The following is a 26,633-nucleotide window of genomic DNA, read 5'->3' on the forward strand; positions in this document are numbered from 1 at the left end:
TCGAGATAACAGCACAGTGAGATCAGATGTTTACATACAGCACAGATAGTTTGCAGTGCCAAAAAAAAAAAAAAAAAAAAAAAAAGAAAATGGCAAGTGAAAGTCACATGATTACTGTATATGTTTACGTTCACCATTTTGAAGGTGAACTGTGTACTGATATCACGGATTATACCACTGTTTTACATTTATTTTAAATTAAAAACCCCTCACTAAAGGGGTTTTTAATTTCCTAAAGTTAATAAACCTTATATAGAGAAGAAAAGAAGAACAACATTAAAGCTTAGTGACAAACTTGATATAATAATAAAAAATAGAATGGGCATAGTAGGAGTGTATTAATGGCAGAATATAACACTGGATCGTCAACGTGTTTGTTTTTTATGTGCAGTTAATTAAATTGCATTCTTAATTTCTTTATTTCTTATTTAGCCTCGTTATTTTCGCATTAAATATATTAAAAATAAAACTTTCGAGATCACAGAAAAATCAAAATAATGGCACCTTGAATCCCTGAAGGTGCTGAAAGTCTATTGTAATAATAATATTATAATGAATTACTATTATATTATAATGAAAGTCTATTATAATAACCTTATTCTGAAAGTCTATTGTAATAACCTAGTGCTATTATAAGTCTAGCTTCCATATTTTGAAAGTATGGCTAAAAAGTAAATGTTCATACCTGTTGTGACAACAGTATTGTAGGAATTAGTACCAAAAACTCTCTGTGCATCAGTTTCTTCCATTTTTACCTCCTTAGTCCTGACTAGGAAATTCTGCAAGAATTGAAAGATGAAGTGGCTTTAAGACAACAAATAGCAGATCACAGCATGTGTAAATGGTGTTTATGCAAATATGATGAGATACATACCTCAAGATGTAGGTGAATCTAAGGTCCAATGAATGCACATTGAAAATATTCAGAGCAGGTCTAGAGTAAGCAGTAATTGCAGCTTTATTGGAACGCAACACATCAGAAGTAAAGAAATGTAATAGTATATGCAGAGAAGACTTTAGTTAAGGTATATGGTCCCCAGAACCAGACGTTTCACACACACTGATAAGTTGTGGAATCAGCCGCTACTCTTATTTATGACTGATTAAGCATGGCTGAACAGCCCAAACATGCCGCAATATGTCTTCCTAGGCATCCCAAACATGGTTTGATGAGATTCAGGGGAACAAGCAAACCAAACGATACATACTATACCTGCATCTTCTCACATATTGTTCACCATCTGGTCCTACAGACTGATTGTTGTCATCCATGAAAATGAACTCCACCTACAGCACAAGAACAGGGAAGGAACGTGGGCAGCAGGAATTCATCTCTACATCGACATGCAGTCAGAGTTCCATTCCTCATGATATAAAGGTTTGTACAAAGAGACTAATGCTATCCCATACTAGCAACACACTTCCACTAAACTGGCTGCATTCTTGTATATATACATAGGGTCATTTTAGATTCCTTTTACATGCCACACTAAGACTCAACAAGAATCCAACTGTAGATATACCTGGACTCATCAGTGAAGCACAGATGCATGTATATAAAATACAAGAAGCACACACACAGTTGTCTTTTGTAATAGGGGAACAATGGCAGTATGCCACTGGCCACAGGTTTTAGATTACGGGGTAATGCAACAGCTGTAACATAAATTTAACATGGAATAGATTTGAGTGGATTAGATCATCCATTCAAATCTATATGCTCTTTGCTTTCAGTGGAGACTATGAAGTTGGATTGAAAAATAAGACTCAATAAAGTTATGCCAGGAGATAATGGAATAACCAAAAGTTGAATCTGCCAAAGTAGCATTCTTCTCATTTTCTCACATATTCCATTAACCAGTGGCACATTATCCTTTGGTAAAAAACACATCTGCCTAGAGCCCCAATCAGAGGGGAACTCCAAAATTGCTGTTTCAAAAACTCATTACTGTTTTTCACTAATATTTTAAGTGATTTTTATCGGAAACTGAACTTTCTACCTGCCAAGGTCAATGAACTTTACTTGAAGATTAATTACATTATTTGAAGGAAATTATATTTTTTTGAAATTTTAAGATTTCATCAAAATCTTACATTTTGATGAAATTTTATATTTAGTTCTTATATAATTTGTTTTGTTGTCACAATAAAATGAAATTAAAAATGTTCTTTATTAGTTTTTTCTTTAGATGTGGCCCCCAAATTCCATTTTGCCTTGAGCCCCATGAAAGTATAACATGCCATTGCCATTAACCTAATGGTAACACTTAGGCTATGAGGCACTCAGCAAAATTTATGTTAGCCATCAACTGCTGGTTCAAAATTAGTGGTTGATCTACCTATCTTCTTAAATATACATGCACACTTCATTGAGAAATTTTAAATTATTGTTTTCTTGGAATTATATACAAAAATGGGTTTAACAGACCAAGCACCATTTTTAATGTGTCAGAATCCTTAAACTTCTGCATGACATACTATAAGCAGAAAATGAAGCTTAAAGACATGCATGTTCGATGCTGAAATTTCACAAAGTTGAATGATCTTATAAACTTGAAAATGGAAGCAACTAAAATTTCATGTTTATATTTGATGTTTATAATATTTCTTTCTTGTTTCTATTTGAATTAATCAAAGTTTGGTTTTGCTGAAAAGAGCAGTTTCAAAAATATTTTTTCATTTTTGTTTGAAAATGTTTCTTTTAATTATCATTGCAATCCACTAGAAAAGATCCAGCACTGTTACACTCTGAGCAAAATTCAAGAAAACCAAAAACTGTTTTCAGGATAAAGAAAATTTTTGATCTCTCAGACCAGGTGCCCTGTCTTTATAACAAGAGATAGTGCCACAAGAACTTTCAGCTGTTCAGATTGGTCTTAGCAGTGGCAAATGATGCACTAAAGCAAGCTTAATACATGATTAGAGGGGGGGGGGAAGACACCTTCCATTTCACCTATTCATTTCCTCCAATAGTTTGTCTAATTCTTCCTTGAATTTATTTAAGCTCTCCACTTCCAACAACAACAGATGGAAGTTTGTTCCAACAATCAACCACCTGTTGGCTAAAGGCAAACTTCCACACATCTGTTCTGCAACTGTTCTTCCTCAATTTGAATTTGTGCCTGCTCAATCCATTCAAAGCCTTAATCACCTCATCAGATCATCTCACAGGTGCCTAGTCTCCAAGATGCTGCAATTTTCAGAACTGAAGCTTTCCTTGTAAGAGCACCCTGTTGTTCCACTCACCAATCTTGTTGCCTTTCTCTGTATTCATTCAAGGAGCTCCACATCCTTCCTAAAATGAGACCTCTGGACCTGTACACAGTGCTCAAGATTTGGTGTGACCACTATTTATACAATGGGATAATCACCTCCTTATCTCTGCAAAATTCCTGTATATCACTGACAAAACCCCATGAGCTGTCCTGGAAGTCTGTTTTGCATTGCTCAGAGAACTTCATATCTGACTGTACAATTACATCCAGGTCTTTTTCATTATCCACCTCCCTGAGTGTAGTACCACACAGTTAGTACTTTCCCTTGGGTTACTGCTACCCATATGTAGTACTTTGCATTTATCGATGTTAAACATCAATTTCCATTTCTCAGTGCATCTGCTTAACTTTTCTAGATACTGTTGCAGTAGCATACTGTCATTAACCACTCTGCCAACCTTTGTAGCATCGGCAAACTTGGACATTAAGCCTGATGTGCTTCATCAATATCATTGACAAATAAACAAAACAACAATGGGCCCAGCACCAAACTCTGGAGGACCTCCACTAGTAACATTAGTCCATGAAGAGTAATATCCATTGTTTACCACTCTGTCTTTTCTCACTAAACAATTCCTTTATCCACAGCAGCAACTTGCCCTTTAACACCACACTGCTCCAATTTGTACAGCAGTCTTTCATGTGCAACAGTATCAAAAGCTTTCCTGAAATTAAAGTATAAGATATCAAAATTATTTTTTGCATCCAGTTCCTTTGTGACCACATCGTAGAAACTAAACAAACTGGACAAACAAAATTGCCCCTTAACAAACCGATGCTGTGTTTGAAGAATAATTGTGGCCTTGTCTAGATGATCTTACATTACTTCTTTTATCCAGTGATTCCATTATTATCCGTGGAACAGAAGTTAACTAACAGGTGTATAATTACTCGTCACCCATGGATCATCCCCCTTTGTGAATTGCGGAAACATTCACATCTCCAGTAAACAGGGACCTCCCCTGAATCCAAGGATGCTCATAATTATGGCTAAGGGTTTGTTTACTTCTATCGCTGCCTCCCTTAATATATATATATATTTTTTATGAAAACCCCAAACACAAGAGGTATTAGAACCAATAGTACAGTCGGTCCTCGTATAACACGTGTTTACATTACACGAATTCGATCATACACGATTTATAAATAGGGGAACGTTATCTTATATAACACGAACCGAATTCGCTTATGCACGATTCGCCTTTGTGTTTACAAGAAATGGCAGTCGAACGCGGAATCACCCCAACCGAACGCAACACGATAGGAATGAAGAAGATTCTGAAAATGTATTTGTGTTTTATATCAGTGAAGGGGAAACACATTTCACCATAATAACGTAAAAACCAACACAATTCCAGCTATCGGTATAATCGCAAATGCAATTAGATGGAGTTTACTACCAGTTTATAACAGATTCCACTAGCAGAAACGAAACTGGAAATTGTTTTTATTGTTTTATGGTAGTAACCCCCAGAAATGTGCTTTAGTAAAATGTGGGGTGTATCTCGGCCTTTACGGTGTTGTTTATTCAGTTGCTATACGCGCGCAGCTTTGTTTATGTGTATTAAGCGTGCCTCCTCGTTTTGTAATTGCGCTTTATTCCCTAAAAATGAGTAAAATACTTAAAAGGTGTGAAAAGGAAGCGTCCTGGTGAAGACACTGCAGATTCAGAGAGAAAAAAGAAAAGCAATATCGATAAACAGAGGCGGACTGGGACAAAAATTCTTACACGGGAAAATTTATAGTGGCCTCATACTACGGTTTATGGCCAAAATCACACCGGCCTCCGGCCCACCGGGGTTTCCCGGGTAAGGCTTATGGCCAGTCCGCCTCTGTCGATAGAGAAAAAAAATATGAAATTGCGAAACGCTTTGAGCGAAATGAAAGACCATGTTATATTGCACGTGCTACAGGCCTAAATGAGGCAACGCCGAGAATTACAAAGAATGCGGAGAAAATAAAAACAACTTTCATAGCGGGAACAACTCAAAGTGTAATTAAAATCCATTAGATTAAGACAAGAATCGGAACGGCTGTCATCTGGATAGAAAATCAAAGTCGTAATAAAATACTTACATATTACAAAATACGTAAGTATTTTATTACGACTATTTTATTTAATATAATAAATTTTTTACGAATTAAATACGTATTTTATTCGTAAAAAATACTTTTTTAGTATTAAAAAATACTAAAAATACTTTATTATAATATAATAAAAAATTATTTTTTATTAATTATATTATAATAAAAAATATATATTATATATTTTTTATTACGTATTTTAATCGTTATAAAATACGTAAGTATTTTATAACGATTAAAATTACTCTATTATTTATTGTGTTTGGTAATGTTTTGGTTCCAAATGTGTGTTCAATCTTGGGTGGTCGGCACCTAACCCCACTTTTCCCATAGGGCCTGTTGTTTATATTGCATGATTTTGCATTGCACGAGGGTTTCTAGGAACACAACTATCGTGCTATACGAGGACAGACTGTACTTAGTACCGTGCTTGGGTTGGAGAAGACGAAAGACAATATCTGTTGACATCAGACTTGAACTTCTGTAGACTGTAATTTTCAGGAAATACATATGAAGGAAGGTTGTTCCAGAAAACGGCAGTTGAATGAATAAACAAGGAAGATGAAAAGTTGGTTCTCTGAGTTTGAAGTTGGACAGTAAATGGATGTTGGCTTGTGTAGGCATGTGTTCGGACTTTTTTGAAAGAGTGAGTGGGAATTATAGAAGCCGATAGAAGAAAGATTCAGAAGAATAGTGCCCATGGAAGTATCTGTAGAGAAGGCATGCACAAGAAACAGTACGTCTATGAGACAGAGTGGAGAGACTCTGTTAGAGATGAGTCATTAATTAACTTAACTTCTCTCTTCAGAATGGAATCTAGAAGCCTGAGAGAGGTTTTGGGGGCACTGCCCCAGATGTGGGAACAATATTCCATGGTAGGGTGGATTTGCGATTTGTACAGAGTGAACAGCTGTTTGGATGAAAAGTAACGCCCAGAGCGAAAGAGAAAACCAAGTATTTTTGATGCAGAGGAAGCAATATTTGTAATGTGCTTGTGCCAAGAGAGATTAGAAGTTAGGGTAATCCCCAAAAGAGATATATCATTTTGCCTAGAAATCAGAGTGTCACCAAAGATAAGCATAGGAGCAGAAGAATCCTTTTTGTGAGATATAAGACAAGACAGAGTTTTAGAACGATTGAAATCAACTAAGTTGTCTTGGTCCCACTAGAGAATTACCTGGAGATCGGCATTTATGGAATTGGTAGCGGATATTCGAGAAGTTGAAGCTGATTGAGCAGGGCAAGGTTTCTCAAACTGGAAAGTGGAATGCAATGTGCTATCATCGGCAAAACTATGGATAGGATTTCCAGTCAATGGAAGAAGGTCATTAACATACAAGAGGAAAAGAACTGAACCTTGAGGGAACACCAGCACTAGTGGAGAAGTTAGCAGACAGAGAGCCATCTACCATCATCCTCTGTGAGTGATCAGAGAGAAAAACGAATAACCAATTACAAAAAAAACAACCGGCAAAACATAAGGTGGAAGTTTGTTTAGAAGACCTTTATGCCAAACACAATCGAAAGCCTTTGAGATGTCAAGAGCAACTGCTTGTGTTTCACCAAACTTTTCCACTGAATTTGCCCATAAATGGGTAACATAAGCCAGAATATCACCAGTGGATCGATACTGACAGAATCCACAATGGCAATCGTTGATCAGACAGAAGGTTTCTAGGTATTTTTGCAGTTGGCAGTTAATTGATTTCTCCATTACTTTAAAAAGAGTAGAAGTAATTGCAATGCGATGATAACTGGATCGGAGGGATTTGTCTCACCCTTTTTAGGTACTGGCTGTATATGAGCAAATTTCCAAGCAGAAGGCAAAACACCTTTGGAATAAGAAAGTGAAAAAAGGTGGCAAAGAACAGGAGTAAGTTCAGGAGTACAGATTTTGAGAACAAGTGGAGAAATACCATCAGGACCTGGCGCTTTCTGAGCATCAAGTTTCATCAAAATCCTTTCGATGGAAAACCACAGGAGGCATTGAACGGAGCATGTTGGGAATGGTGGGAGGTGTTTTACCAATTTTTAACAATTTCTCTTCAACTTTCCTCTTGGTTATTACAGTCATTTAGCTCTCTCTCTCTCTCTCTCTCTCTCTCTCTCTCTCTCTCTCTCTCATAGTTTGATATACTTCTGGCATACCCTTTCTTAAAGAATTCTTCATGTGTGAACGTAGATTCAAAATACTCATTCAGTTTGTTAGCAACAGTCATCCCCTTCCTAGATGTTCCCTGAGCAAAAAAGATTTTGCTGTTTTTCTCTGCATCCTCTGTCAAAGATTTCTTGTAATCTGCTTTCATTTGCATGGCCTCCTTTGTGACTTGATTACAGGTTAGTTTATATCTACCACAGGCTTCTGTGTCCCCCAATAATTTATATGCATTCCATGCATCTTTCTTCTCTGCCATGAGTTTCATTAGTTCATCTGACATCCATTTAGACCTTGAACAGTATTTCTTAGTTGGTATGAAAAGCCTAGTAGATTAATTCCTCGAACACTTCCCATTTAGATTTTGCTGATGGTAACATCAACATTTGCTGATGGTAACATCAACTGATGACGTTACCATCAGCAGATGATATATAGAATTTAAAAATTGTCTGAGATCACTGTAGTCACCTTTACAAAACAAAAACCGCTCCTTTTACCCTTGATGGTAGTTACATCTTTAAGTAAATTCCAAATCAATACACTGTGATTACTGCTGATAATCAGATCAAGAACATTACTCCATCTTGTTACCTCTCTAACATGTTGTAGAAAACAGTCATCCAATAACTCCACAAATGTCTATCTGGTCTCTGAGTGACCAACCCACAAGTTCCATTCAATATCTAGAAAGTTAAAATCCCACATTATAAGACATTATGATTTACTGGTCCACTATTTTTCTGTGCAGCTGTTTGTTGTGCTCAGAGTCATTAGGCCTATAACACAGTCCTACTCTCATTTTTGCTTTCCCATTCCCAGTGGAATGGGAAAGCAAAAATGAGAGTAGGACTTTCCCATCACACCAAACTGGATCAGCACTTGTGAACTCTGAAAAAAATCTATCAAAATGTCAATGGATGTTCCTATACTATCCAAACACAGAAAGAAATAATAAACAAACTAAAATATACAAATAAAATGAAAATAACATATGGTTAAAACTCAATTCATTAAAAGCATAAAAGTGATAAAACAGTACACATATAATACTGTTGTACACTAATCACCACAAAACAAATGCAGCAAATAAATGTTAGAATTATACTTAAAAGTTGATTCCGCTAAAGTATGTGTTGGCCATGCAATCTATAAGGTTAAATAAGCAAATCTACTAAACAAAACGTGAATCTGAGCATCTCTGAACTTAAGGTCGAGCTTGTGAATTATCAGTCTTTATTTAATCCTATTTATTTATTATGAAAGTGGCACTCGTACTTTGGTGGATGTGGGGAGATAAGTGTTTGCATTGCTGGGAGTGAGCACTGCTTTATCTTTTCTTATTTTTCTGATTTTATTTTATTTTGAATATTAGGGTATATTTTGTACTCAGATAGCAGAATCACACCTTGCCAAGTATAACCGAAATTGTAGCATTAAAAATTTGTCACATTTGTTTCATGGTAATTAGTGCTCCTTTTCTATAGTCTTGAAAGAAAAACCATGTCTGTTTTTATACTTTAGGTTTAGTATACACGCAACAGCTTTCAGGGCAATATATTCCTTTATGCTGTGCTGTTTCGTTTCATTTTTTTTCACTTTCCCCTTCCTCTTTTACATTTAATTTTAATCTCATTCATGATTAAATGTTAATGACTTTATCATCCTTGTACTCTCTAATCCTCTGTTTATTTGTTTTGTTATGTGGTGATCATCTGCTGCAATATTCTTCTCATAGTCGACAAAGGAGTACATTGCTTTGAAAGCTATTACATTAACACGTGTTTACACTACACGAATTCGATCATACACGATTTACAAATAGGGGAATGATATAGTGTGTAACACGAACTGAATTCGCTTATGCACGATTCGCCTTTGTGTTTACAAGAAATCGCAGTCGAACGTAGAATCATCCCAACTGAACGCAACACGATAGGAATGAAGAGAAAATTCTGAAAATGTATTTGTTTTTTATATCAATGAAGGGGAAACCCATTTTACTATAATAACGTAAAAACCAACACAATTCCAGCTATCGGTATAATCGCAAATGCAATTAGATCGAGTTTACTACCAGTTTATAACAGATTACACTCACAGAAACGCAACTGGAAATTGTTTTTATTGTTTTATGGTAGTAATCGCTAGAAATGTGCTTTAGTAAAATGTGAAGTGTTAGCGTATCTCTGCCTTTACAGTGTTGTTTATTCAGTTGCTACACGCACGCAGCTTTGTTTATGTGTATCAAGCATGCCTCCTCGTTTTGTAATTGTGCTTTATTCCCTACAAATGGGTAAAATACTTAAAAGGTGTGAAAAGGAAACGTCCTGGTGAAGACACTGCAGATTCACAGAGAAAAACAAAAGCAATATCGATAAACAAAGGCGGACTGGGTCAAAAATTCCTACCCGGGAAAATTTATAGTGGCCTCATACTATAGTTTATGGCCAAAATCACACTGGCCTCCGGCCCACTGGGGTTTCCCCGGTAAGGCTTATGGCCAGTCCGCCTCTGTCGATAGAGAAAAAATATGAAATTGTGAAACGCTTTGAGCGAAATGAAAGACCATGCGATATTGCACATGCTACAGACCTAAATGAGGCATCGCCGAGAATTACAAAGAATGCAGAGAAAATAAAAACAACTTTCATAGCAGGAACAACTCAAAGTGTAATTAAAATCCATTAGATTAAGACACAGAATTGGAAGAGATGGAACGGCTGTCATCTGTTTGGATAGAAAATCAAACAAAAAAGTCTGCTTACAATAGAAGCAAAAGCATTAGGAATATTTTATTACGTAATAAAATACTTAAGTAATTAAAATGCTTACGTATTACGTATAATAATAAATAATCGTAATAAAATACGTAAGTATTTTATTACGATTATTTATTGTGTTTGGTAATGTTTTGGTTACAAATGTGTGTTCAATCTTGGGTGGTCGGCACCTAACCCTATTTTTTCCGTAGGGCCTGTTGTTTATATTGCATGATTTTGCATTGCATGAGGGTTTCTAGGAACACAACTATCGTGCTATACAAGGACTGACTGCATTTATGTTCTTATTGTTTTGATCTACTGAGCTTTAACCATATATTATTTTTATTTTATTTGCAGATTTTTAACAAAGCCCTTATTTCTTTAGTTTCATCAGTTACAACAAGACTTATTTTATACTGTGCTTATTTCTGATGTACGTGGTCTTTTTTTTCCATTACAGTAAAACAGTTTTCATACTATACCACAGTTCACTAGCAAACAAAATTAGAGACATTTTCAGAATATAGAAATAGATAGCCTTTTCACCATATTCTAAAAAAAAAAAAGTTACTTTGTTAAAAATATGGATGAGATCATTTCCATTATGCAAGGCTTGAATTTATTTAATAATTTATTAATTAAATTATTAAATTAAATTAAATAATTAAATTAAATAATTAAATTATTTATTTGAATAATGTATTTAATACATTATTCAAATAAAGAAGCCTGCTCAGTGAAATACTTTGTCTCTAGCCTCATATATGATATGAGATTGGAAACAATTTTCTGATATTCAAAATATGAAGGCTCACTATCATTATTAGTTTCCATAATAACACAAATGGGACAGAACTGCCAGCTTATGTTCAACATGTGAGACAAACAGAAGTTGAATGTTGTTAAAATTCCAAAAGTTACTAATGATTATTATGTAATGACCTTTCTATTTTTATTCTTTCATGCCTATTTCTTTCTCTGCTTTTAAATTGAAAACACTATCCAAAATGCATTTCAAAACATGCAGTCTTCTTTAATAAATTTCTCGTTAGTTTGCCTTTCTCATTTTAATCCTTTTTCTATGGTTAAAAACAATATCAAAACGAAGTTGCAAACGCCATTTGGCAGCATTAAAGAAGAAGATGGTTAAAAAAAAAAAAACAAAACACTGCTACTTATAAATAATTTAGAAATATAAAAAAATCATAATTTTTTGTAAATTTAATTATGAAGTTTTAAAATGATGATTGAAGTCTTTTTTTTTCAATCTCCGCTTCATAACTTAAAGCAACATTTTGAATCATTAGAAATATAAGAGAAAATTCTATATCTCAACACTCATAATGTATCTACAGATAAAGCAATTCAATATATAAAGTAGAAGTTTCAATCCTTTTTACTTAACATATGCAAAATGTTAAAAAAAATCTATGGATAAAATCTAACTTACTGGTGTTTGCTCCAATTCTTTTATAAAGGACATAGCTCTTTGCTGTGACTGCCCATCAGAAAAAAATACTACAATGCATCCCTATTATAAAAATAACAAAATAAATAAAAGCATAAAACCAGAATTACCTAAAATAATATCAAAATTGTTGTTAATTTTTTTTATTGTTGACAGCATACAAAAAAAAAAAAAAAATTTACAATAGAATTTTAAATGAAATTTGGTCTTTTTTTTAATTAACAGGGACCAATTTCTTAATAAATATAACAAGTTCACTGGAGAATTCTGTGATTCCGTTGGAGAGGTAAGTTATTAAACTTCAAATAATGAATACAATTTAGCAGTTAATTTATTTAATCCATAAATTCCTGGTGATAAGCTTCCTCATTTACATAACTTCCTATGAGAAGAGATCATTCACAACTGCAGAAATGATGGTAATGCATAAAACTTATTTTCTCACTCTGCCACTGACTGCTAAACTTCTTATAATACTCTTACTAGATCTACTGATATGCCACAATACTAAGTTTGCTGAACTAGGAAATTTGGTGACAAAAGCAATTACTCAATTATATAATTTTGTAATTAAAAGTAAATTTAATTCTGGTTAATGTCATAAACTTGATTTCTTGAGAACACCTTCCAGATCATATATGACTTCTTTGTATATGCATAACTCAAGGAACAGTATGAATTAACAGTTAATTTGGAAGATAATTTACAAGGGTCTTACAAAGAAGGTGCAGTTGCAACATTCATAAAATAAATTATGGATATTTGCTTCATCTTTAGTTGCAAATCTTTATAGGTTTCCTTCTAGGTGGACAATCCATCAGAAGGTCCACTTAAAACACCTTGTTAACCAGAACATTAGCCATCAAAAATCTTCACTGGCACCTTAAACAACAGTTGAGGCATCTGAATCACATTTTGCCCTTCCTCATTGCTTTCACCTTGTGTTCTTCGAGATCGTGAAACCCTTCTCCACTGATACCTTGTGCCAAACTCATAATCCTCCACACCTCTTCTTCTACCAGGTATGAAATGACTTTGAGGTCTTTGACCACATCAGGCAACAGCTCCCTTCAGCATGCATTCCAAATCAATGGTTTATCTCTGGATTTCCTGACATTTGTTGTTGGAGAGAAATTCTCCAAATCAACAGGTGTAACATGAATTATATACTGCAACAAGAACCTTATCCAATGGTTGGATCAGTGTCTTATTTACAACCATGGCATATCAATGCAGGGACAAGTACACACACATATATATATATATATATATATATATATATATATATATATATATATATATTCTGGGTGCATAACATAGGTTTTGCATAGAAATTACTCAAAAAATAATAATGCCATACAAGAAAAATAGGTATACTGCATAGAGACAACCTGCAAATAATCAAACCCATGGATCACAGCATGCACAAATTGCAGAAGTGAGATTGTAGTAATAAGCAAAAAAAAAGAGAAGATTCTTACAAAAGTACCCAAAATGTGGTCTCATCTTCAATACTGCATACAATAATTCATACAACATGCATAACTTAATACAATAAGATCCTCTTTGTTTCTGCCAACAAAGTTCTTATGCATCATGTATATCACTGACAGAACCTTATGAGCACCAGCCTCTACCTATACTGTTCAGAGAATCCCATGTAAGATTATACAATTACCACTGGGGGGGGGGGGTCTTCATCTTTATCATTTGCTACCTTAAGTTTGATATTACCTTAATGGTATGTTATCCTGGGAGAACTGCTAACAAAATGAATTTATCATTATGTTATGCCATATGTTTCACCAATATCCTCCATTAATACTTTGCATTTATTAATATGTTATACCCCAAATGATATTTCAGTACTTTTACTATAAAGTAAAATCATTTAACTCCAATTCAGCATTAGATACACTTTTAATATCATCTCTTCTAAAAACTTCTTCAATATGTAGATGCAAAAGGTACATCTTCCTTGCACTGTATCTTACTGCCAGAATCAATTAAAATGATTGTTAGCTGCAGCTAATTTGCACAAAAGCTCTTGGTTTCTGTTATATCTGCTATTCTGATATCATATCAACCTAGTCTAGCTTCACTTCTTTGTTGCATTGATGGTACCTACAGTCAGTTCTGCCATAACATGGTACAAGTGTTCCTAAAAATCCCTGCAATATGGTATATAGCACATTAATAACAACAGGGCTTATGGGAAAAATAGGGATAGGGGCAAAGCACTCAAAAAAAAAAAAAAAAAGTTCAGTCTGTTAAGTGAAACACTAAAAAAAGTTAGAAACCCAATAAAATTGCTATCACAGGTTTAAACATCTTAAATTTCTAATAAATAAATAAATAAATAAATATTAGAGTAAAAATAGCACTTTACCTCGACAAGATATGAAGTTTGTTTGATTTATATTTCTTTTCACTGAAATTTTCTTTCTTTTTGGATTGTAAAATTTAAAACAGTGAAAAAGATAAGGAATCAATAATGGTGAACACGGAATGCACAAGTTGCACAAGTGAGATACGGAGTACCAAGTTTATGAAGCTTGAAAACTAGGAATGAAGAGAAGATTCTGAAAATTACTTTGTTTGATTTATATTTCTTTTCACTGAAATTTTCTTTGTTTGTTTGTTTGATTTATATTTCTTTTCACTGAAATTTTCTTTCTTTTTTTTCTTTTTTTTTTGGATTGTAAAATTTAAAACAGTGAAAAAGATAAGGAATCAATAATGGTGAACACGGAATGCACAAGTTGCACAAGTGAGATACGGAGTACCAAGTTTATGAAGCTTGAAAACTAGGAATGAAGAGAAGATTCTGAAAATTTATTTATGTTTTTTATATGATTGAAGATGTCATGGAAGGGGAAACACATTTCACCATAATAACATAAAAACCCACAGAATTCCAGCTATCGGTATTATTGCAAATGGAATAAGATCGAGTTTACTACCCATTTATAAATAATTGCACTAACTGAAAAGCCCAATAAAATGGGAACTGTAAATTGTTTTTATTGTTTTATGGTAGTGAACTCCAGAAATGTGCTCCTCTGCCCATGCTATCATACCTTATGAAATTTTGGTTCGAACAGAAAAATGTGAACACTCGAAAACATGAGTTGGCCTACAATATCACGTGTTATCTTTGTGAATACAGCGAGTGACAACAGTGTGTCTCCCACCAATACAACTACAGAAAATGGGAAATATAGCTCACACATTTGAAGTTTGACTTTTTAAGCTTCATAAACTTTATGTATTGCCGTGAAGGTCGCTACATTCAGCTTGGTGCTGGGTTTTGTGCTCACTTAGTGTTACTCGCAGACGAAATCGCACATGAGCGAACGCAAAAATCGCATTATACTTGCATTGTTCCCTAATATATCAGTCACGTTGGAGCAAATTCGCATTCCAAAAATGCCCGCTATAGCAGAAATGAATGTATCTTGATGGTTGTTCCAGTAGCATATTTAGCAATGTGTATCCTGCTTACTAACAAGAAAGCAGAGTGGGTATCCTACTGACCCAGGCAATACACCAGACCATAGTTTCTATTGGTTTGGAGATGAGGTTTTAGCCTATAATTTATACAATTTGTTCAGGTAGTTCTACATTGGAAGCATGTATTCTCATTTGTTCAGTAGCTTTATAGCTGGCTTCCCACTAACAGATTATATCACAAGAAGGCAAACAGTGGACAATGAACACCAGTTGGTTTGACACAAAACTAGCTTGGTAGATGGAGAGGGGTCTCCTCCCAGTTAGCTAGCCTCAAACCAATTATTATTTTTATTAAACATAAAAATGCTTAATGCCATTGAAGCTTTTCCATATTTTAACTCTTCTGACACATGAAAACTAAACCCAAGTCAAAAATATTTTTTGAGTTGGATTAATTTTTTTTAAATACTGCAAGTTACAATTCAAGAGACGATATTAGTTTTAAATACAACCACATCATTTTAGAAAATTAATTAATTCCAGTGATAATCAATGTTTTTTGCAAAGAAGAAATAAATATTTATTTTATTCATAAATAAAACTCTTTATTATCTTCAACCAAACTGTAAAATGATAAGCTAAGATGTAAAATATATCTATATGTATCTGTTTGAACAGAAAAATGTGAGCACTTGAAAACATGAGTCAGCCTACACAGTCATTCATTTGTGAAAATTAAAGGCATATCACATGCAGAATTTGAAAACTTATGGCTGCAATCACCATTTAGATTAACACATAGCAGGGGTTGTGTTAATTTCTTCTCACTACAAAGAAGTGATGACCACTTAGGTTAATAAGTCCGAAGTATGTGTGTGTGTTCAAGAAGTAATAAAAAGTAACACAAGAATAAAAATAATGCTAACAATACCTTTCATGAATATAGAATATATAAGTAATGGAACTTTTCATTAACTAGAAATAGATTTCAAGAGAAAATAATAACATAATCTTTGTTATGTTATTATTTTTATTATGTTATAAAATTAAAAGGAGAACTATACTCAGTGTTTCACTGTCACAAAATCAGAGGTCCCCTGCAGTTTTGCATCTTCTTTATAAATGGTCCTTGTCATGTCGGGAAGTATAGCGAACCCTGGTCACAAAAAGTTCTGCAAGTGTGTGTGCGAGGAGGGATTCTAACCTCGTGGGATTTTGACCATGACTTTGTCCAGTCACCAAACTTAAATGATTTTATTGCTACTGGCCTATCTTTTAGAATTGCTATGATAGGATATTAAGGGATTGAAAATTTTTTTCCACATGAAAATGCCTTTTTCATGCTGATAATGGTGGGTTAATGCACCTGCTATTCCATTTGTGAGGCCTGCCATGAAAACAGCATATTAGCTTTCTGTGCACAATTTCACTACAAATGGAAGCTGTATAATATATAACTGTTGAAGTATTTTTCTAAACAGTAGATCAGTATAATAAGCATATCTTATTTGCAAATTATGTTCTATGGCAGATTATGTTAGCATTAGGAGAAGCATATGATGAAAGAAAACAAGCTTATTGCTTGCTTAAGGCAAATTTCCGAACATCTATTTTACAATTGTCTTTCCTCAATTTGAATTTATGTCCCCTCAGGTGAGTAATCTGAGCAAGAGGAAGAATCCCATCAGCATTGAGCTTGCTCACAAGTTCTGCCTTGAACTTATTTAAGTTATTGGCCTTCACTACAACAGATGGAAGTTTGTTCAAACTATCAACCACCCGCTGGCTAAAGGCAAATTTCCGCACATCTATTTTACAATTGTCTTTCCTCCATTTAAATTTATGTCGCCTCAGGTGAGTAATCTGAGCAAGAGGAAGAATCCCATCAGCATTGAGCTTGCTCAAACCATTCAAGGCCCTATACAACCTCAATTAGATCATCTTGCAGGTGCCTAGTCTCCAGTGCTGCAATTTGTAGAACTTAAGTCTTTCTTGGTAACAGCAACCCTTTGTTCCACTCACCAATCTCGTTGACCTTCTCTGTACTCGTTCCAGCAACTCTGAATCCTAAAATGAGGCCTCCAGACCTGTATGCAGTACTCAAGGTGTGGCCTGACCACTGCCTTATACAAATACCTGCTAGCAAAATTCCTGTATATCATGTTAATGGGAATTGCCGCACATAACACTGTCTTCTTTAGATTTCACACCAAACTGTAGCTGCTGATTCTAATCTACTTGACTACATTACTTTCCTTGCCACGTAACAGAGAGAAATCATAACCAACACAAAATTAAATAGGCTATCCTTCTCAAATTAATAATGAAGGAATTTCACTCTAAGCACACCTCAATGCTAAAAATAGTAGTGACTCATGTACTGTAACTGATTACTTAAAATCAATTACACCTTGAATCTAAAAACATCAACTACAGCCACTCCCCGACTTATGTAAGGGTTGTATTCCGTGGACATCTATGTAACTCAGAATTTCCCTAAATGCTTATGCAGCACGCAACTATGTGCTGCTGAATTTGATTGAAGCAAAAAACAAACGTTTGATAAATATGTAAACAAAATCATTTATTTGATTTTTTATCTCATGTGCAGGAAAAATTACAAAAGTGTACAAAATTACAAAAATTTCAAAATTATAAAATTACAAAAAGAGAAAGGAGACAGGCATAACGTCAGCAAGTTTTACCTTTCGAGCATCGTTGCCAGAATTAACTCTCCAGCTGATAATCACACCGCTGTGGAAGTTGAGGGCTGTGGAGATTTAGAAGGGGTTTTTTTCCCAACATATCACAAAATTTCTCTGCAACTGCAGAATCGGCATTGGTGACTTCACTGTATACTTTTAATGTTTTGGAAACCAGCACAATGCTTGAACCTATTAAACCACCCGTTGCTTGCCACAATCTTGGCTAGGGGTTTGCCATACTTAACCTTAATATCTTCATAAATACTTCTTGCTTTTTCTTGAATGGCCATTGGACTCAGGGGCACTTGCTTCTGAATCTGATTTTTCCGTCCATATTATTAATAGCTTTTCCATCTTTGATATAGCATCTGAAAGCTGTTTTGTGATCACTGTTGATCTTAATTTTTTTTTATTTTTTTATTTTTAGGAGCATTAGCAACTAAGGCCATATTGCTCCGGGATATGCGGTGGTCATTCCCTGACCTTTCCGCATCCTCCGTATTTGGTGGTGATGGGCTCGAACCCCGGTCTAATCAAGAAGCGTGTGCTATGCACTGCTGCTCCTTCCCACCTGGTTACGGAGGCGCCCTGATCTTAAATGCCTTTAACATGTTCTTTTATACACGCACTGTCCCTAATTCTGTGCAATGGATGACAAACTTTGTCCTGCTTCGTATGTCTTAATTAATCATCTTCATTTCTAAATCAATTTTATTTCATTTCCTAGCACTGCCAGCACTTGCACTTTTCAATGGTCCCTTTCCTTTCACTATTGCAATAAGTAAATAGAAGTGAAGAGAAGATTCTAAAAATTTATTTATGTTTTTTATATGATTGAAGATTTCAGTGAAGGGAACTCATTTCACCATAATACTGTAACATAAACACCCACACAATTCCAGTTATTGGTATTATCGCAAATGCAATAAGATCGAGTTTACTACCCATTTATAATAGATTGCGCTAACAGAAAAGCCCAATAAACCAGAAATTGCAAATTGTTTTATGGTAATCACCTCCAGAAATGTGTTTTAAAAAAAAATTGATTCTTATAACGGAACATATGATAACGATAAAAAGAGTAGTGCAATTTTCATCATAAAAATGACCCAGCAGGCCCCCGTTATAACGCGGTTCGCTTTACACCGATTAGCTATAACGCTGTTTTTATATTATAACCCGTATCTGACTATAACGCTGTTTTTATATTATAACCCGTATCTGACTATAACGCTGTCACAGATCACTATAATGCTCTTTTACAGATTGCATTTTTGGCATATTTAATGAAATCGTTTCATTTCATGGAGTCGACTGCAAATGAATGTAAAAATATGGTTAAAACGTTTCCCACGCTGATTTGAGAAAATTTTCCACGCTCAGTGAAATTTTCTCCCGCGCTAATTTAATTGCAGTACAGTGACTTGTTACGTAGTTCGGAGATCAACATTTTAAAAAATGATCAAGTATATTGCTTGTAATATTTGCGTTATATGCATTTATCCGAAGTCTAGTCATCACTCAGTACAGTATTAGACATCGTACGTAATGGACAGTTTACTATCGTAATTAATGCAACCAACGCAGTTACATTTGTGAAGAGTTAATAATGGCCGATAAGAATGAAAAAGCAACAACGTCTCGGCGCAATACGAAGACTATAAATGTAAGAAAAAGACTGAATTTGAAAATTAAATTAGACGTTTTGAAGCAAATTGATTCCAGTCAAAGACAAGCAGATGTGTGCCATAATTTAGGATTTACAAGATTAACTGTAAGTACAATTATAAAAAAAATAAAGAATTAATTTTAGCAGCAGGAAAGATAGCTGTTCCACTGCAAGCAACTAGGGCTAGGCCGGCTATTAGGATTGAAATGGAAAGACTAACTAATTTTATTGAAGATAATATCCAATGCAGAATTCAGTTAAGTTAAATATTATAAAAAATAAATAAATAAAAAAAAAAAAAAAAGAGAGAGAGAGATTAGCCTATATGATGATCTGAGGAAAACTCACCTAAAAAAAAAAAATTGGAACCATTTAAAACTAGTAAGGGCTGGTTGAATAGATTTAAAATTCAGGGAGAAGACGCAAATGCAGATCAAGGAGCCTAAACAACTTGTTAAAATTATTGAAGAGGGGTATTATGTGTTATACTTCTCAACAAGTTTTTAACATAGTTGAAGCAGGACTTTTGTGGAAATTAATGTCTAAAAGAAGTTTCATATTGAAAGAAGAAAAAAACATGCCAGGTTTCAAAGCTGCGAAGGATCGGTTGACTTTATTGTTGGGTGGTAAACGCTGCGGGGGATTTAAAATTAATACCCCTTTTAGTTTATTTGGAAGAGGGCCAAAGTTCAACCCAAAATCGACACATTTTTCATGATTAAATTCATCAATTAAATTAAATCAATTTAGATCAATTAAATTCATGATTTTAATTGGAATTTTAAGTTTAATTTTGATACTTAAGTAGTTACCACATAATTATATACGTATGTAATGCAGAATATTTTATATGTACAAATATTTTAATATTAAATATTTTGACTGACATTTGTGCATCTTTTCACTACCATTAATTATTGATTAGGAAATATCCTATGGCACCGACCACAACTCACAAATACATGTTGCCTTACGGGAATGCGACGCTCGCTTAGCGCAGATTCACTTGGCGCTCTGTTTTTCGGAACGAATTATCAGCGTTAAGTGGGGGGGTCACCTGTATAGTGAAAATTTCAACTTTCAAGGTCTTGGAACGAATTACCAGGAAAAAAAAAAAAAAAAACAATGTGTTATTGGGTTCACATTACAATAATGCAATCATAGTTTTGCTGCATAAGAAAGGAGATATATCAGAAATTGGAAATTATAGAACAATTAGCTTGTTATCCCACATCTAAAAGTTGTTCACAAGGGTTATTACTAACAAATTAGAAAGAATACTTGATAAGAATCAACCGAAAGAGCAAGCTGGCTTTAGGACAGGATTCTCAACTATGGATCACCTTCATGTAATGTCACAGCTAATGGAGAAAGCAAATTAATATAAAACACCATTATGCCTGGCATTTGTGGATTATGAAAAGGCATTTGACTCCATACAGCATAAGGCAATATTTCGGGCACTGGAAAGACAAGCATAGATACCCCATATATTAAGATTTTGAAGAAAATATATGAGAATGCTAGCTCCTTTATTAGACTAGACAATGACAGTAGCAAATTTAAAATTGAGAAAGGAGTTTGAAAAGGAGACAATATCTCTGAAGAAGTTTACTGCTGCCCTTGAGGAAGCTTTCAGAAGATTCAACTGTTCGCAGAAAGGAGTCAATGTGATGGAGAGTACACCTAAACCATTTATGATTTGCAGATGACATTGTGGTCATAAGCCACAATCCCAAAGAATTAGTGGAAAATCTTAATCAGTTATGTAGAGTTAGTAAGGATTTTGGACTAAAGATGAATATGGCTAAACCAAAAGTAATGATGAACAATTATGCCACAGAAAGGGATATAATGCTTGAAGGAGCAGTAATTGAAAAGGTGGAGTCATATACTTATCTGGGACAAGTCATTAGCTGTAATAATAGTAAATGGCTGGAAGTCAAGAGAAGAATAAATTTTGGATGGATAGCATTCAGGAAATATAGTCACATACTGAGGAGTAATATCCCAATTTGCAGTCCTAATAGATAATGAACCAATGTATACCCCACACCATGACTTATGGAAGTGAAACTTGGGCACTCATCAAAAGAATGGAAGAGAAGCTGAGAACTACATAACTTCATACCCATCCCCAAATACACACATTATATGGATATATAATTTATAGGTAGTAGTTTCCTTGAGGTTTAAGTGGCCTTGCTATTAATAAACCTTGCTTCAGGTTTACAAATTGATGAAAACTGAATTTTGTGACCACTTATGATGAAATAATGTCTCAGCGACAGGATAAATACACAGAAGTCTGTATATTTATTTCTGTAGGAGGTTTTTTTTTTTTTTTAAAACAAGATTTAATGGCACTACTGAAATTTTAAGGTTCTTAACAAAACAATCTGGAGGAAATATTGCCTTCATCAGAGGGCAAAAAGAGGACTAAAATTTGGAAACTTTGCACAGAAACTGTTTGCAAGTTCTGCCATTATGCTGTGATGATTTGTGTGATATAGTACAGGGAACAGGAAAGTAACATAATCAGATTGTACAGGTGATTATGTTGGTAATAAACACTCCAAGTTAAATCCTTACTGGTGATTTGTAATCTATTCCTTCAGCCCAAATGACAGTAACTATGTCCTGAAGGTGTGAGGATAGAGTGAATGCATTACTGTTTGAGAATCAGCGGGAAACCATTACCTGAATAACACTAAGAGGGAGGATAAGCTGAAGCCACCCAGTACATGCATGCAATATCAATGCTGCACAGAAGAAATGAACTAAACAACTAGATTATGATAGGCATTTGCATCATAATTCAAAGGCTTATAAGGGGTAATAGTCCACATTGAGAGGCTAACAGAGTAACAATAATCAAGAAATTTTGAAAACAACTTGCCATTATTAAGCTCTAATATGAATGCATGATACTTTAATCACAAGTTGTTCCACATAAACTATTGTTTTGCCACTTTTTTTTAAAATCTAGACTACTTAAATCTGAAAACAACAACCACTGACTATCATATAGATAGTTGCTGATGACTAAAATAATTTTGAAAATAATCCACCGTGATTTGGAAAAAAATTTCAGTGGACTGATCACACCTCAAAAACTGTTGAAAATCTCAATAAATGTTTTTTTTTTTAAAACAAAAAAAAAAATGTAAAAACTTCCAAACAAGAGCATATTAATAGTGGAATTAGGAAAACACCAAATGGTGCTTTCAGGAAGAATTTTAACAAAATTTGAATTTGAGCCATTGGATGCTGGGGAGAAACTGAACTTGCACAGGCTTTACATCAAACTCATGTTCTATCAAGAAAAAAAAAAAAAAAAAAAAAAACACAATAAATAACAATTTTGATTGTATAATATATAACAGAACCTGGTCTTTGGTCTTCTTATGAGAACCAAGAGTTTGAGGCACTACACTGAAAACTGGATCAGTAGATGTCCGAACAGTAGCCAATTCTGGTATGGTTGGTACAGGAAGAAAGTCATCTATCCTTGCATCCTAATTTAAAAAATGTTAAACATTTTAAGTAAGGTGGCAACACTAAAAATATATATTATTACATTGTAATACTAAATATATGATATGCAACACCAACACAAATATAAAAAAGGTAATAAACAAGGCAACAAAGGAAATAAAATCATCTAAGTTAATAAAATAAGTTCAGGAAAGCTCTATGCCTATCTGTTGTAAAATTCAGTTTACAGGACTCACATCTGTCTTTAGAACAAGCTGAAAAATGTGTGGAAAGGAAATTAAGTCTTTCTATAATGCTATCAATTTCTCCTACTACAAAACTATTGCTGTGACTTGCCTTATCAGTACACTACAAATAAACAGTACTTCTTCAAAAAGAAATATACAGTGAATGCTTTGTTATGTGGCACTTAGATAACCAGAAAGTTCTAGTAATCAGCTTATTTATTTTCTAGAACAGGGATGAGAAAAAAAAAAGTTACTCATCATGATCCAGATCTCTTTTTGGAATCAAATTGATAAAACCCATGTGAATATTGTGATAACATATTTTTATTTTCTTTTATTATGGAATTATCAAAGAATGTGAAGAAAGGTGCATTTGGTATAATGCACAATTGATTTTTTAAATGTCATAACATCAAATTAAGGGAACTTACAGAAATGCAAAACTAAAATTAATCACCTGTAGTTGCTAACTTTTGACTTCAGAAAAATCGGAGATCGGGTAACTGCAAGCAGAAGGAAAACAGGCGGTTTAGCCAAAACAGGCACAAACAGGAGATTCTTTGGAAAAGATAGGAAGTTTTTAATGAAAATAAGCCAAAATTTGAACAATTTTTAAGAATTTGTAATTGTAATGTAGTATCATTAAATTTTTTGTAGGAAAAAAAAAACAAGATGGAGAAAAACTAGATTACTGCAAAAATAAAAAAATAAAAAAAATCTATGCCATCATGGTGAAAAGGAGTCAAATCAAGTAAAAAAAAACAGATTTTCCATTGTAAAAATAGAGAGCTTGCAGCTATGTTACCATTTGAGGTGGTAACATTTTTTACACAAAATGTGTTCTATACAAAACATTCACCACTGTGATTTGATCTATCCAATCAACTTTTTAGAACTGAGTACTGTAGTTCTCTGCATATATCTCTGAAAGTTTAACTCATCTGAGAAAAGTGATATTAAACTCTACTTGTTTTGACTGCTCTATTCATACTTTTTGTTGGTTACAATATGGTTCATATGAAAGAACAGTAAATAAGTATTTACCTTCGCCTAGAAATATGAGTTATGGATTTGACACACACACACACACACACACACACACACACACACACACACACACACACACACACACACACACACACACACACACACACACAACTAAGCCTCATAAGTTAAAGTATACAGGCAACCCCCCGTATAACACGATACTTCTACAACACAGTTTCGCTCTAACACGATTGATAAATTGCAGAAATCCTCGCACAACACAGTACTTATATAACACAGTTTTTTAGCTCTAACATGGTTAGAGTGAAAAATGTTGTTGTTGTTATTATTTGGTTTTTAGGAGCATTAGCAACTAAGGCCATATTGCTCCGGGATATGCGGTGGTCATTCCCTGACCTTCCCGCATCCCCCGTATTTGGTGGTGACGGGCTCGAACCCCGGTCTAATCAAGAAGCGTGTGCTGCGCACTGTTGCTCCTTCCCACCTGGCTACGGAGGCGCCTGGTGAAAAATGTATGGCCAGAGTCGGTTCATTCAGGAAATATGATCAAATGGGCAGAAAACAGAATCGGTGAGATAGCAGAACTTGCTATGTCAGTAGCACAGTTCACAGAATCACTCTCCTCCCCACACTGGCTGGAAAAGACCCAAGTTCGAATCCCGTTGATGAAAGGAGGAATTTTATGGGTCTTTTTCACAATGTGGCTGAGTTAGTCAGTCTTGGGCGAGGGTAGCATGGTTTTTTCTCCAGGAAACTCTGGTTTTTTGTCCAGCAAAACAGAAAATCAACCTCAGGACACATGCAATTTATAGACAATATACACAGAGTAACATGGCCTTAGTCGCCGATGCTCTTAAAAAAATAAAAAAAAGATATGATTACTGAAGACATTCAAGAATTACTGGTAGAAAAAGAAGCCAGCATAGCGGATTTAGTACAAATGACATCGGAGGTAAAATCAAATCAATTCAGATGATGATATTGCAGATGAAAATTCTAAACTTCCAAATTTTACACTAAAAAGCATAGGGGAAGACAAAGTTAGCCGAGCAATTAATCTTATTTTTTGAATGCAGATTCTTGAATGAAAGGAGCCAAAAGTTCAAAAGGAGCTTCAAAAATGCTTAGTTCCATACAATAAAATTCACGACGATTTACCAAGCAAAAGCAAACAAACCCAAATTACTGATTTTTTAAAGAGAGCAGAAGATACACGAAATCTAGAATAGTGTATTTTTGTTAGCTTTTGGAAAATAACCCCCATTTTTGTACTTTTTCTTAGTCCCATATAACACGGTGTTATATGGGACTAAGAAAAAGTCATGTTGTGCAAAACCATTTTGCACAACATGACATTTTACAGGAACCTAATAACCGTGTTATACAAGGGTTACCTGTATTTACTTGTTTTTCTAGATCCATTGGTTACTGCACTAGAGCTACGAACACAGTAAAAAGGTGGTATGCTGGAAGAGGCTAACGTCCGATTCATTATACAATTTCATTTGCAGGGGAAAGAAGCAAAACAAATCAATGAGGAGATGAAAGCTGTATATGGGGATGACTGCCCATCATAAGTGACTGTGAAAATTTGGAAAGCACAGTTTAGGTGTGGGCAAAGCAGTGTGCAAGATTACCCAAAAGAAGGAAGGCCCATCTCAGGCACAGACCTGCCATTATGGCTAAAGTGAAACAGCCAGTCCTTGAAAATAAATGTGTGACTATAAATTTTATAGAAAACAAAGTGTGAACATTAGCCATGTGTTGTTATCACTATAATGCACAAGTTTCTGTATGGGTCCAAGATTGTTGCCACCTAGTCAAAAGCTGCACAGGAAAGACTGTTCTGCAGAGCTGTTGGAGCTTTTTAGAAAGAATGATGGATGAATGCTGGGTATATCATTATGACCCAGAAACAAAACAGATAAGCAAATAAAAGAAACATTCATATTCACCAACCCCAAAAATGCCAAAGTTAAACTGACTTCCAAGGTCACATTGTCAGTTTTCTGGGTCTATAAGGGTATCATCCTTACAGATTGCCTCCCAGTAGGTAACAGCATTGATCAGGGAGTACTACAGAAACCACCTGGGAAAGTTAGAGGCTATTAAGTTGAAGAGATGCAGGAAGTTATCCTAAAGTGTCTGTCCTTATGGTGGACTCTGCAATCAGGTGTGGCTTTGAAAATGTGCCGCACCCTTATTCTCCTGACCTCTCACCTTCAGACTTCTTAATCAATACAGGGCCACAGATTTCAAACTGAGGAGGAGGAGGTGATTAATGAAGTAGAAGCCTAGTTTTCTGCTCAAAGTGAAGGATTCTAT

The 26,633-nt window shown here is 34.6% G+C and overlaps 1 protein-coding gene across 1 annotated transcript in view; it reads right to left on the minus strand.

The window, feature by feature from the left end:
* LOC150087061 (protein XRP2-like) overlaps window positions 1-26,633 on the minus strand; it is a 104,753-nt gene that overhangs the window by 16,864 nt on the left and 61,256 nt on the right. Inside the window, exons 6-8 of the mRNA XM_090371788.1 lie at window positions 22,965-23,093; window positions 11,731-11,811; window positions 686-779 (exon numbers count right to left, since the gene is read on the minus strand). Coding sequence (XP_090227914.1) covers window positions 686-779; window positions 11,731-11,811; window positions 22,965-23,093 — 304 coding nt within the window. The remainder of the gene's footprint in view (window positions 1-685; window positions 780-11,730; window positions 11,812-22,964; window positions 23,094-26,633) is intronic.

The sequence above is a fragment of the Mastigoproctus giganteus genome, chromosome 4 (assembly GCF_048544385.1).
Source record: "Mastigoproctus giganteus isolate SK-2022 chromosome 4, ASM4854438v1, whole genome shotgun sequence".
Lineage (NCBI taxonomy): Eukaryota > Metazoa > Arthropoda > Arachnida > Uropygi > Thelyphonidae > Mastigoproctus > Mastigoproctus giganteus.